The sequence below is a fragment of the Hetaerina americana genome, unplaced genomic scaffold (assembly GCF_022747635.1).
Source record: "Hetaerina americana unplaced genomic scaffold, ioHetAmer1.1.p SCAF_9, whole genome shotgun sequence".
Lineage (NCBI taxonomy): Eukaryota > Metazoa > Arthropoda > Insecta > Odonata > Calopterygidae > Hetaerina > Hetaerina americana.
In genome coordinates this window covers 76,885,943-76,901,015 of record NW_027287538.1, presented here as the reverse complement: position 1 = coordinate 76,901,015, position 15,073 = coordinate 76,885,943, and the positions used below count along the sequence as shown (strand labels likewise).

General features: G+C 38.3%; 1 protein-coding gene across 5 annotated transcripts in view; it reads left to right on the top strand.

The window, feature by feature from the left end:
* Cul3 (cullin 3) overlaps positions 1–15,073 on the top strand; it is a 40,065-nt gene that overhangs the window by 17,357 nt on the left and 7,635 nt on the right. For all 5 annotated transcript variants that reach the window (XM_071597597.1, XM_071597598.1, XM_071597596.1 and 2 more), the window contains exons 8-13: positions 1,433–1,609; positions 7,509–7,679; positions 8,052–8,159; positions 8,234–8,358; positions 8,948–9,335; positions 11,317–11,625. In XM_071597597.1, coding sequence (XP_071453698.1) covers positions 1,433–1,609; positions 7,509–7,679; positions 8,052–8,159; positions 8,234–8,358; positions 8,948–9,335; positions 11,317–11,625 — 1,278 coding nt within the window. The remainder of the gene's footprint in view (positions 1–1,432; positions 1,610–7,508; positions 7,680–8,051; positions 8,160–8,233; positions 8,359–8,947; positions 9,336–11,316; positions 11,626–15,073) is intronic.

The following is a 15,073-nucleotide window of genomic DNA, read 5'->3' as shown; positions in this document are numbered from 1 at the left end:
TTTTTGGTGATGTTTTTGGTGCTATTGTTAATATGCAGGATCATATTGAAACACTTCCAGAAAACATGGAATCAGAGCATTCTCCATGGCATCAAGCCGTTCTTGACCGACTCCTTCCTGTGGCATAGTAACTGTAAATGTGGTGCATTGTTTTTTGTTTAATGTTTTTGAAAAAGTCTTGTAATAGAATAACGAAATACCAGGAAAATCGGTTGTACTTTAATTATCCGCAACATGGGTTTCATACAGCTAAGTTTTATCTTTCTGCCTGTTGTCACTGAGCAATATTTACATGAAATTAGATTAAGATCTCACCATTGTGATGTTTTGTGACTTGACGAAGGCCTTTGATGGTATAGATTGTAAATTACTCTTTCAAAAACTTAAATGGTGGCTAGGCTCCTGGGTAAACGTCTAGTTTGGGTGAAATCCTTCTTTGTAGGGAGGGAGTAAGTGGTGAGATTTTTGCAAAATAGTCTCTTGAGTCAATATAATTTTAATCAAGTGATCGTGGGTGTTCCCAAGTGCTCAATTCTTGTATCCCTACTGTTCACAGTTTTTACGCATGATCTCTCCCATCATTCATCTAGGAGTGAGCCTATACTATACTCAGATAATGTCTACTGTACTATTCCCTCTCTTAGAAACCATTCAACGTCTGATATCAAAATCTCTGTTGAATACATGGCTAGGTGGTCACGTTCTTATAATTTATGGCTCAAAAAAAGAAAATGTCATGCATTCAATTTCACATAGACAAATTCCCACCATTTCGGCACACAAACACTGCATAGAGTGGTGTTTCCAACCCTTCCAACACAAAAAAAAAGTGTCGACTGATGTCTTCATGGCATTCTCTGCGGAAATGTTTTACAATTGTTTTTGTATGTTAAAGTGCAGTGTCATGCAGTGTATGGCTGCATCTTTTGGTGTGCCAATCACCCTAGTGTCATACTGGTCTCAAGATTAACCAATATTTAAATCTTTGGGAATCCTAATGTTTCTCTCCTTGAATTTGCAATCCATAACTTTTATGAAATTAAAAATGTGGTCAGTTAAAATAGCTAGTCAGTTTGTGAATAATGACCATTGATATGATACCGGTACCTTTCATAAAGGTGATTTGCATGGAGAGGATAACAGACTGACGAACTGTCAAAAAGGCATATTTAATGTGACCTTAAACATTTGTGATGAACTCCAATTATCTATAAAATCTTCTCATCTGGCAAATCATAAGCAGGAGCCAAAGCATTCCACTGCCCTGGGTCAATCATTCAGGTGTTGGTATGACACAGTAAACACTGTTTGAGCATGGTATGGGAAAACATTACTTGTGTGCTCGTTATTTTACCATGTAAAGAATTAATTTTAGTACTGAAAGTCTGTGAAGAGCCATCCAGAAATTGATTTTGTTTTCTGAAATTTACAGAATCTGTTAGACCTCAAGGATCGCTTCGACCACTTCCTGCATAATTCCTTCAACAACCATAAACTCTTCAAGCAAAGGATAGCATCAGATTTTGAGCATTTTTTAAATTTGAATCCGAAATCTCCAGAGTATCTTTCTCTTTTCATTGATGACAAGCTGAAGAAGGGTGTTAAAGGGGTGAGTATCTCATTTATCACTACTTTTGCTTCAATATCTCTATCATGTCAAGCTCATTGGAAGGTTAAAAAGTATGATTTGTTAGAGTCATGAATTTGTATCTCTTGCCAAATGATGTCTCTCTCACCCAGTCCCAATGAGTGGACCTTTATTTGTCCTCTGCTGGCCATTATATATGTGGGTAAGTAGGTGGCCAAGATGTGATATTTTGGCATGTGTATCACTAGGGGTAAAATGGCGTGTGCAAATGGATTACAATGTTTTAATCACATGTTTGGTTTCTGTAATGTTTGTAGTATAAATTCTTTAAATTTGTTCCTCAAGTTTTCTAATATCCATTGGAATACTTGCCAGCAATTTATCTTCCTTGGTTACTGGGCCACTGTTATCATTTTGAGTAGACACTCCCTAGTGTGACAAAGGAATGGGGGTAATTTTAATGATGGTGGAAAACATTATGACAACATCAATAGATGTTGTATTAACTTCCCAGGAAGATAACGCATTTTTCATGTTCCATGCTTTTCATTGCTAATAATAAACATTTATAATGGCTGCGAAACATCTGGAATAAGGAGTATTATACATTGGCCCCCTTTTTTCCTTGTTTTTGGCTTCCCTTTTCTCTAAATCATGATGTATTAATATTATTATTAGGTAATCTACCGGTTGAGGTAGGTTTTTGGATGGACACATATCCTAAATAAATATTTTGTGACTACTAGCAAAACACAACATCCTACTCTGCACCAGGTCCCTCTTCATCTCTGAGTATCTTCTTCTTCCCTTCATCCCGCCCAACATCCCTATCCTGTTCCTTCCCATTCCTCGTTTGCCTAACATTCTCCCCTCAATTACAGTCTTAAACATCCCGCTGCCGGTCAATACCCCCTTCAGCCACCTTTCCTGCCTCCATAGGATTTCTCCCAACAAACCCCTCTCTTCGCCCACCATACCAAGTACTTCCTCATTTGATTTCCATTCGGTCCATTTCACCTTTTCCATTCTTCTCCACACCGACATTTCAAAAGCCTCCAATCTACGTCTATCCTCCTGCTTCAATGACCACGTTTCCGCGGCGTACATAGCTACGCTCCATATCAAAGTTTTTACGAGTCTTTTCTTAACATCCTTACTCAACGTCCCCGTCATCAACTCCCTCTTGAGAAAGCCTCTTTGCCTAGCGCAATTCTTCTCCTTACGTCCCTACTACTTTGACCGTGTTGGTCCAAAACAATACCGAGATACGTAAACTGTTCTAGCTGCTCTAGTTTTTGCCCTCCTATTTTAATGTTAAGCTTAGCCTTTTTCTTTCTAGAAAATCGCATGACCTTTGTTTTATTAATATTGATTTTCATCCCATACCTGTCGCCTTGAATTTCCAATTCTCTCAGCAATGCTTGCAACCCCTTTGCTGACTGACAAACTAAAGTTTGGTCATCAGCAAACCTAACTGATTTTACGAATTCCCCTCCTACTTTCATTCCTACCTCCAATTCTTCCCATGCCTCTTTAATTATTTCCTCTGCATAGCGGTTGAACAGCAACGGTGATAATGGGCAACCCTGCCTTACACCCCTTCCTAACACTGCCCAACCGGACTCCCCGTTCCCCACTCGCACCTGAGCAGTCTGAGACATGTACAGGTTGCGGATTAGCCTCCTTTCCCTCCAATCTATTCCTATTTTCTGCAATATACTCATTAGTTTTTCCAATTCACTCTGTCAAACGCTTTTTCGAAATCTACGAAACAGGCAAATACCTCCTGGTTGTGTTCTATATTCCTCTCGATTAATAATCTCATTACTGCAACGGCATCACGCGTACCTCTCCCCTTCCTAAACCCAAACTGATTATCCCCTAAGTAATCATTTGCCCTACTCTCTATCCGTTTGTTTATGATCCTGAGAACAACTTAAGCTGCGTGGGATATCAAGCTTATTGTCCTGTAGTCCTAACATGATGTAGCCTTTACCTTTTTTGGAATAGGAACTAAAACCGATCTCACAAAGTCTTCCGGCCAAATTCCTTCCTCATAGATACTACGAATCAGCCCATATAGCCTCTTCCTCCCACATTTGCCTAAACATTTCAATAGTTTTGCGGGAATGTTATCCACCCCCACGGCCTTATTTTGTTTCACCTCCCATAATGCCTTTTCTATCTCATCGTCTAGTATGCCTGTTCTTCTATATACTCCTTCCATCTCTCTTGGATCTTTCTTGTGTCAAGTATTACCTTACCCGCCTTATCTTTAACTGTTAGTATAGATCTCCCTTTCTTACTTCCCGATAAAGATTTAACTTTGCTGTGCAGCACACCAATTTCACCCTTCCTCTGCAGACTTTCCATATCCTTGCACTGCGTCTTCCACCATGCTTTTTTTGCTTTATTTGTTGCCTGCTTCAATTTATTGTTTCATTCTTTGTACTTCATTTTGCCTAACTCGGTATTTACATTCTTCCATTTTCTATGCTCATCCAGCTTTGTAATCATCTCATCCGTGATCCATGGTTTCCTAGTCCTCTTAGCGTTAACGGTTCCAATAGTGTGTTTTGCGGCTTTCAAAAACCCTTTCTTGATACTTCCCCATTTTTCTTTGATAGTACTTAGCTCTTTACCATCCTCCATGATTTTCTCTATAGCCTGTTGGTACTCCTTCCTTTTCAAATCATTTAATGCTTCCACATTCCATTTTCTAACCCGCCGCCCCTGCCTTATCTTTTTGAAACGGACGCTACATTTCGCAACAACTAAATTGTGGTCAGAGTCCGCATCCGCTCCCGGGAAGCTGTACGAATTTATCACACTGTTCCTAAACCTGTGTCTAACCAGGATATGATCTAGCTGATACCTTTCTGAGTCACCTGTCATTTTCCATGTATACCTGCGTCTTTTGTGGTGTCTAAACCAAGTGTTGGTGATGACTAACCCCTGTCTCCTGCGGAACTCAACTGCTTTCTCCCCGCGGTCATTCCTCGGGCCTAAACCGAAGTCCCCAACCTCATCACCATCTCTTCCTTCGCCTACCGTGGCATTCCAATCCCCCATCACTATCAAATGTTTCCCTGCAGGAATACACGCGATCATGTCCTCTAACTGATCGTATATCCTATCGATCTCTTCTTCCATATGGTTGCTCGGTGGCATGTATACCTGAATAATAACCAAGTTCGTCGGTTCTGCTTTTATCTCTACTAGTAATAATCTATCCGTTCATGCTCTATGTTGACTACGCTTCTTCCTACCTCTTCATTTAATACTAGGGCAATCCTTCATTGGCTCTTGTCCCCGCCGCTGTATATTATTCTATACTTATCACTCCAGTAATCCCCGCTATCTTTCTATCTCACCTCGCATAGACCTAAAATATCTATATTTCCCCTTTCCATCTCTCGCTTAACCCTCTTAGTGCGGCGGGCCGATATATCGGCTTTCGTATCCCTGGCGAAAAGTGCGGCGGGCCGATATATCGGCTCTTGCGTAGGCTTTTGTTTAAATCGTTGTAACTTATGGTTTTTTCTTTAATAATTTATGGTTTTTGTGCTATCGATAGGGTTAATTCCATAGTATTACGTAATTATTTTTTACATTTTTTATTAGCAATTTTAAATGCTTTTAAAAAAGTATAATTCTTACCATAATTTTTCGTTCAGTTTTGTACATGTCGGGAAGCTCTGCCTAATTGTTTGCTCGTTTTTTTTTCTGAGTAGTCTTTCCACTATGAAAAGCCACTGAAAGGCTACTAATCTGTTTTCATCTGTAATCTCTTGAATGTGTTGTGGTGTCGTGGTGTTGATATATACCTGCTTATTCAGACTTTGTTGAGACGATGGAAATGAGAGCACTGCTTTGTAATCATTTTGGTTTCTCTTGCCGTCGGTCGTATCTAATGAATTGCGCCCTGTGTAATGGATTACATTGTCAGCAGTTCTCTGTGAGTTAGAACTTAGTTTTTTTCTGCCTTTAGATTGTAAGCACATTGCCGCAGTCTCAAGGAAAGGGGAAAAGTCCCAATTTGACTCAGTGAGATCAGCCTTTTCAACAAAATCGAACTATGCAGAGGCTGACAAAAAAATTTGTAACTCACTGGTTTTTCTTTATTTATTTATAATATTTTCTACATGTCTTTTTGATTCTTTATTTTATTTAAATATCGTAGTTTAATTGAAAAATGTTTTTAAAAAAATATTAGTTTTGTGTCTAAAAATCGAAATATTATTGCTAAAAAAATATTATTCAAATTTATGATACTGTAATAATTACATTTATTATTCAGATGATGTAAATGTATTACATCATTATTAACTACTATATTATATTTTAAAATAAATAAACTGCATATGGATATCTAAACAAATAACTTCATAATGTTTTTTTTCCTAAGGTGATACATTTTCTTAAATTACACTTCGCACTTCTCACTAGTACCCCTGAAATCCCCGCCGCACTAAGAGGGTTAACATTCTCCAATTTCCCCGTCCTCATCATTGTCCTAAATTTCCACGTTTCTTTTCTAACTAATTTGGTCTTCTTCTCCTGCGTCTTCTGTCCTGCTGCTGCTGGTTTCCCCTTGCAAGGGTTTCGTGGGATGACGACCGCGGAAGCCTTGCCTCCCCCCGCTGCCGGGCACGACACACGGCCGATTGGGCCGAGCCCTGTAATTGCCAGGACTCAAAATCTCTATATTGTCCATCATTTTTACCTTGGGAATGTTAATTGAGGTGGTTTCCCGTTGCCTTCCTCAATAGTGTTTATAACATGACACCTTTACTTACTGGCCGCCCCACTGGGGTCAGACGCCATTGCAGCCGCCTCACCAAGGAACAGACGCTGCGTGGACTACCTTTCGTCTGGCTCCTAACCTTCGACCTATCTGGCATGGGTGACCCTACCAGGAGCAATTTTTCTTACTCCCGCCAGCACAGCTCTAGGGGTCATCGGAACGCACAAGCCCTTCCACCACGACAAGGTTGTAGTCCGGGGAGGGAAATCATGATGATTATTGTATTATTCAAGGACCCAAGAAATTAGACGTCGAAGGTCATGGATTCAAAATAAACTAGTGTTTTTATTCAAAATTGTCACTTCTCTTTCGGTGCTTAAATAACCTTACACCCTTTTTTATTTTTCATGACTTGTTCATGATGGTGTAGCATATCGTTTGATGATTTCAATAATTATTGTACTAATTTCTTATTTTTTTACAATGGTTTAGGCTTTGTCCATCCAAAACCTACCCTAACCAGAAGAATACCAATAATTATATCACTAATTCAAGGTTGAGATATGGTGTTTCTGCTCATTCTATCTGATTGTTACTTCCTTTCTTCTTCAGACTGAGCATGAAAGTTGTATATTTTACAGGACCAATATTTTTTATTGTCAGAAATTGAGGGTGGAATCACAATGTCTGCAAAATGTGGTTATATGAACCTTTGAAATGTACAATACACTTAAGGATGCAATGTCATGGTAAAAAGATTATGTGGGCGCCCATTACTGGACTGTATCATGGTTTTGAACCTGATTATAGGCAATTTGATTCATCGACACTAGAAGGCAGTTGGTCTTTGGACAGGCTGCACTGCTTTTGATTACAAGACATTTCAAATTTAGTGGGGCGGAAACAACAAGGATAAACCATGCAGACTTGTTGGTAGATTTTTGCAAATGAAGTTGATGGCATCAGATAGAACTTTGTGTAGATTGTGGATGGGTTTTTGCAGTTCATTACATTGTATTCAAAGTTGGTTCCTGCTGCTAATTTTTTTCTTGATGGCTACCATTTTTCCTTGCTGTTCTGTCAGGTTTTTTAAGAGATTTTACTGTGTATGTCTTTGGAGAGTTTTGAAAGTATATTGTTTTTGCTAATTAACATTCTTTTTGTGTTAAACAGATGACCGAGCAAGAAATTGAATGTGTTTTAGACAAGACGATGGTGCTATTTCGATTTCTCCAGGAGAAGGATGTTTTTGAGCGTTACTACAAACAGCATTTAGCAAAAAGGCTGCTCCTTAATAAGTCTGTTTCTGATGATAGTGAAAAGAACATGATCTCAAAGTTGAAGGTATGTTTTGCTTCTAATTTTTATGTAATATTATTGATGGTATCATGAATTGACCAATTTTGTAAATATTCAATTGGTGTTTTAAGTGTACTACTTATTTCCATGTTATGATTACTGTGGCATGAATATTTATGATAGTATTATTCAATATTGTCATGGTATTAATTGGCTACTGCCTGTGAGATTCATTTAAGTGCTTGTTACATTTTTGCTTGGTTGTTTAAATTGCATAATTTGATTTCTACTACTTGTAAACATGGTTACTTTTACTAAATGTTCCTCAGTTTCATCTTCACAGCCAATTTTTTTCTCAGTAAATACATGAGTATTCCATTGTTAAATGCAGTCCGTTCTAACTTTTCTCTGTTGCAGACCGAATGCGGTTGTCAGTTTACATCCAAATTAGAAGGGATGTTTAAGGACATGACTGTATCCAACACCATAATGGAGGAGTTCAAGGAGCATGTGATGACATCAGGAGTGAGTAAAATATTTCAATCGTAAATTGCACAAATATTTTCCTATTTGAATGAAACCAATGTTTCTGCTTGCAGACAAACCTGCATGGTGTTGATTTAAGCGTAAGGGTCCTAACGACGGGATTTTGGCCGACACAATCAGCCACCCCTAAATGCACCATACCTTCCACGCCAAGGGACGCGTTTGAGGCTTTCCGAAGGTAAGTTCTCTCCTCATCCATTAAATCATGTGAAAATAATGGCCAATGAGCAGTTCATTTTCCAATGCTTTGATGTGTATAGAAGAGCGTAGGAGTCAGATGGTGCTCGCGTAGCCTGTGAGTGAGCCAGATGCAGGTAAAGGGCTGAGCAGAATTGTGAATGTTCGAAAGTGGAGGTTGTCACATCCTTTGGATCATTTCTTTGAAAACTTCGTCATGTATTTGACTAAAAATTGTTGAGGTGGTGTGGCTTGCAACTTGGCAACACTGCAGACGTGAAATCGGTGGCAAAAGCTTAGTCTCAGAGGTAAAGACTTGTAAACTTAGTGTAATTTGAGTGCTGTGAAAGCAGTAAGGAAGCATGCCATCTTGGATCCGTGAAAGAAACCCAGCACTGAGTGGCAAACTTTATCAGTGTGCATCAGTATATGTGGAGTCACAGGCAAAATTATCATGCACCTCAAGTCTCAGTGATGCTTTCTGTTTCAATGCATTTTTCCTGGCAATGGCGTGCCTCATTTGACCGGGGGAACCCCAATTGGGGTGTTTCCTCTGCGCCCTGTCCTTGAATTGGCTCTCCCCCTTTCAGGTTTTATTTGGCCAAGCACAGCGGTCGTCAGCTCACCCTGCAGCCCCAGCTGGGCTCGGCTGACTTGAATGCCGTGTTCTATGGCCCACGCAGAGAGGAGGGCGACGTCAATCCAGCCCTTGGCTCCAGTGGCCTCCTGTCCCCAGGGCCGACGAGTGCCGCTGCCACGTCATCCACTTCGGTGGCCTCCTCGTCCTCAAGTTCCTCCAACTCGGTGTCGGCGTCCTCATCGGCCACGGGCCAGAGGACGGCCAATGGCAGTGGGGGGGGTGGAGGAGGAGGAGGTGGTGGTGGAGGGAGTGGCTCACGGAAGCATATCATTCAAGTTTCCACCTTTCAGATGTGTGTCCTCATGCTCTTCAACAATAGGGACCGGCTAACCTATGAGGTACCTATGTGCTACCATTAATTGGCCAGGCTGATCAGTTACATCCAGGGCTCTTAACTTTTAGAAGACTAAAGCGCTTTAAAGCTGATCAAATATTTTTCCCCGTTAGGTTAGCGTAGTCATGTGTCAGAAGATTTTAAAATTTTATTTCAATCCATATGATTCTCCTAAATTGTAATCAGAATCCCCCTTTCTCGAAAAAAAGTCTTTTTGTCAGTAGAAGATTTTTCCATTGTCAGGCATTCCTAATTTTAAAATTAATCACCTCCTTCATTGAATATTTTTGTGCCAACGTATTTCTTTGTCTAATATTTTCTGGGAAATAATTATAATAAAACGTCTTCATTGGGCCGAGATGGAGACTAGATGGACACTGCTTCAACCTGATCCATCATTTACATGCATAAATACTTCCAAAATCATTACAACAAAGGGCTTAGACATTCTTGCAGGGATTATGGGAAAATAATAAATGAATAAAAGAAAGATGTGCTTCTCCGATGTTTTTCTCTGAGGGTTAGAAATCAGAGGTACATGGGCATTTAGGTGCATGATAAATTTACAGAATGGTAATTGCATGTGAAAAATTGGGATAAATATGGTATATAACCAATTGACTATCTTAGGAAATCCACTGTATCTATGATTACAGTAGCGATAAGTATTTGGTATACCACCTAAATTAATAACATTAGGCATAGAATAGAATATATATATATATTTATTTCACTCTGGAAATTGCCCACTTAATGAGTACAAATGTACAATATTTCAGCTCCTCTGTGAAAGAAAAGTCCTGGAGAATGAGATATTACATAATGTACGAAACATTGACATTGTGCATTTGGTGGATTATTTAACATTATGCATTCAAAGAATAACACATTATCTAGAAAACAGCAGCAATGAAGTAGAATACCATATAATTTTTCTGTAACTGTACAAACAATGCCCGCTCAGTGATTTTGCATTGATTTTTGCAGACCCCACTATGCTCAAACGCATTATCATGCTCTGTTACCCTTGTGTGAGTGGCACCCATGGAAATAATTACTATTTCTTGCAGTGCCCTCAATGTAATATAATGATCTTCTCTCGCAATGGCAACAGTGGCGTTAATGTTTGCTTCTGTGAGAGCATTGACTGAAGCTCTGGCTCCACCTTCCTTTGAAATTGAATGGCTCCCCCATTAAAGATTTTAAAACATCTTCTAGACATGATGTAGTGAAACCAACCCACTTCTCCATAAGCTTCTTGTTGAGCAAAACAGGCTGATGATTTTTTTTGGGTAAAAGCAACATTTCAAGGCAGCAGATTGAACGTTGTTTTCCCTCCATCGTTGCCACACAGGAACTGAGCATTTCAATTTGCAACGGCTGCTGTGCATGCAATGCTGAAGTCACCCCTAATACATTTCAATTTAATCAAATAATGCAGTATGACATTTAATTTTTGCATTGTAAAATGAATGCCCATTTAATTTACAATCGATTATATATTTATATGCAGGGTGAAATGTGTATTGAGACACGCAATAGACTTCTGGATTGTTGAGGTTGCATGAAAGTGAATTTGCTACAATTTTGCCTTGGTCTAATTTTGATATTCTCCTTTAGCCCTTTTCCAGTATTTTTGTGCCAAATAATACCACAGCCCATCTGAATCATAATGCATTGAATGGATTATCCAAAATCAATGTTAAGGTACCTTTGAGGCACTTGCATATTTAAAGTTAGTTACGAGTGCTCAACTGTGGTACAACTGTGACTTTCAGAGGTTCATATTGGGGAGAAAAACGTTGCACTATATTTGGGCCAATACGCTCTATGCATGGGCCTTATCCTTAAAAATATAGTTGATAGTACATCTCTTTATGTATTTTCAATGAATGTCTTGGAATAATACGAATGTTATATGAGGATCTAAATCCATGAAATTTAATTTACTTCTGATTAATGCTTTTTACTTTGTTTCCATTCAGGAAATCCAAAGTGAAACGGATATCCCTGAGAGAGACTTGATCCGAGCCTTGCAGTCTTTGGCGATGGGGAAAGCGACTCAGAGGATCCTAGTCAAAAGTCCGAGGACCAAAGAGATAGAGCCGTCGCATGTGTTTGTCGTCAATGACTCCTTCTCATCGAAACTCCACCGTGTCAAGATCCAAACGGTGGCGGCACGCGGGGAATCAGAGCCAGAGAGACGGGAGACAAGGTCAAAGGTTGACGAAGACAGGAAGCATGAGATTGAGGCTGCTATTGTTAGAATTATGAAGGCAAGAAAGAGGATGCCCGTAAGTTTCCCTTTTAACATTTAATAGTTTAGCTTTCTCTTTATATGATCACCAAGGCTCTGAGGAACACCTTCCTGGCAGATTAAAAGTATTATTAGTTATTTTTTTGGCTATATTCTTGCATGTGATTCTATGCATCAAAGTATCATGGTGCACTACAAACGGGACCATTCTGCAGAAGATATATTCATCTAGGAAGATAATTTATCATCTTTTAAAGTATGAACTCCATTCTCCAAGCATCTAAATTTCTAATATTAAAACTTATGTTGCATTGCATATTTTAGATTTTTTTTTTTAACTTACACATTGTTTCATCTTTGAGAGCAATATTTTGAGGAAGAATCCAGAGAAGAATCTTATATGCTGTAGTAGCACATATTGCTGATCAAGAAATACTGTGAGCAGGAGTACAGCTCATTGGGTATTACTGTTGGACAAACGTGGTCAAAAGCCAAAGCAAATTAAAGAAAGGTGCAAAATTAATGCTTTCCACGTGGCACCATTTTGTCAAAACCTTTCCCTGCAAGATTTTAAACAATGTTTCTGAGCATAAATGGTGTTCAACTATCATAATGACCATTTCACATGATATGAATACGTACAAAATGAAAATTCAAGTTATGTGAAAGTTATTGCATAAAGCTCGGCTAAATAATAGGACTAACAATTTCTCTCTGAATGGTATAATGACTGTATCAGTGGCACCTTTCTGAACAGAGTTCATAATAGCCCACCAATGTCCTGGGATTCAGGAATAAATGCATAATAATAATAATAATAATAATAATAATATACTTTATTCATCTTATAATCATATTCACATATGGTAGATGTCGTCATTTAGGAACATACAGTTGTTCCTGGATAATATGGTATACAGCACAATATACAATCACATAAAATACTTATTTGAAAATATTTGCATACATACACTTAGTATTCTACTCACGCTAGACCTTATAATTTTAGGCTAGTAAAGTCGAGCTCATAATACTCCTCTATTGAGTATAAAGGATTGGAGGTAAGCCAATCACGCAGCACCCTGCGGAACACTACATTGCGGGCTGACTTTACAGATTTTGGAAGCATATTAAACAATTTGATAGGTAGACCTTCAACTTTGTAAGTCCTATCTAGCCTACAGTATGGAAAATCCATATTAGACTTTGCTCTGGTGTTATGGCTGTGAACGTCAGCCCTAGTGGAGTACATACTTGTATTTTCTTTTACATGAACTAATGAATAGAATATATATAAATTGTAGACAGTCATAATTTTTAAATTTAAAAAGAGAGGTCTACAGTGTTCAAGTGGACATGAATTGGATAAGGTACGGACTGCCTTTTTCTGCATCACAAAGATTAGCTTAATATCAGATGCATGCCCCCAAAGTCTAATGCCATAAGTAATATTTGAGTGAAAGAATGCATAGTAGGCATTAATTAAGTATTCCTTACTAACATATAATTTCAATTTCCTGAGCAGAAATAAGGCTCGGGCAAGTTTCTTCCTAATGTATAGAATATGAGTACTCCATGTTAACTTGGAGTCTATATAAAATCCCAGCAGTTTCACGGGGACAGTGTCTGGTGTAGCACATTTTAGAGTACATATAAGATGCTGAGTTTTATTGGGATTCATATGGAGATTGTTGGCAGCAAACCAGTCCACTGCCTTTTTAAGTATAGTAGGAACTCTATTCATCGCATCAGAATGATGGGGGGAACTATGTAGGAAAGTAGTATCATCCGCATAGAGGACACAGTCAGTAATCATATTGGGGCACAAGTCATTAATCATGACCAGAAATAAAAGAGGTCCAAGCACAGAGCCCTGAGGCACACCATATTTAATATTTAATGGTTTTGACTGTTTACCATTTACATAAACTGACTGCTTACGATCAGATAAGTAGGAAGAAATAAATTTTAGTTCAGTATCCTTAAAACCATAATATTTCAACTTATTTATGAGAATTGTGTGATTAACACAGTCAAAAGCCGAAGAGAGATCACATAATGAGAGAGCCAAACATTGATTACCTTCAAAAGCCTTAATGATTTGCTTTATAACATATTCAACAGCTTGGGTTGTACATTTGTTGGGTCTGAAACCAAACTGAGTCGGTGTAAATAGGTTTAAAGATTCAAAATAGTCCAGGATTTGGGTAAATACAACTGATTCAATGATTTTTGCAAGTGGAGAAATAATTGTAATAGGACGATAATTGTTTGGAGAACTGAAATCACCACGTTTGTGAATAGGAATGACCTTGGAAAACTTTAACTGATCAGGAAAATAACCAGACTGGAGACAAGAGTTAATGACAATAGCAAGAGGGTATGCTAACCAGTCAATTACGGATTTGATTGAATTATTTGAAAGCCCAAACATATCTTTACAATTAGAATTCTTGAACTTTTTCACTACTTTAATTATGTCTATCTGAGAAACTTCTTTCCATCTAAATATAGAATTGGTGGTGGGAGTATTGCATAATAGGTTATTAGCAGTGTCAGCTGAGGTTTGATTAATATTATTTATATCAGCTATAATATTGTCAACCGAACTAATAAAGTAGTTATTAAAAGATTCAGAGTCTATTGGAACATCATCAGAGTTTTTACTGAATCCTGTTTCTTTTTTAATGATAGTCCAGGCTGCTCTGCATTTGTTGGATGCACTATTAATGTAGCTAACATTGGCTTGACATTTAGCCAATCTTAACTCAGTATAGTAGTCCTTCTTTTGGTTATTGTAGGCTTTTTTAAGATCATCGCTACCACATAGCTTATACTGTTTATATAAGTTGAGTAAATTCCTTCTCTTATTCTCAAGGTCAATATTAAACCAATTTGCATGCATCTCAAACCATGCAGTTCATGACATATGATCACCAAATGCAGAGATTTTCTGTCTGCCATTTTCATTTTTTGGGTTGGTTTTGCGGCACAAATAGGGAGGCTCTGTGGCCTTGTGAGTTTTTTGAACTATGTAAGAATACTGGCAAATATCCACGAAACAAGTTCAATGTGTTTGGTAACCTGTCCTCCTCCCCCCGTGATTCGGTGATAATCAAGAGTCTCGCACGGAGTGCTTTTAAGTGTTCATGTCTTCAATCATGCTGATCTAGTGAGGAACTGCTCAAATGCAAAGTACAGTGAATTTCATTTTAAACTTAAAATTTAATGGAAAATTTTCTGTTTTAAATTAAATTTTCATAGTGCCCTGGTGTCTTTTTTGTTGTAATGAACTTTTTACTTGAATTTGGTGTGAAAACTTCATGAAACCAAGTATTTGTCCATTAGGGAAGCATTCATTTTCATGAATATAAATTTTGATGTAACAGCAAATGCAAATTTTAAATGAACAGCAAATTTCAGCAAAAATGGCAGCTTTCGTGTGCTTCTCAAATAGCCCAAGGGGCGGGCAGTTTCAATTCCAA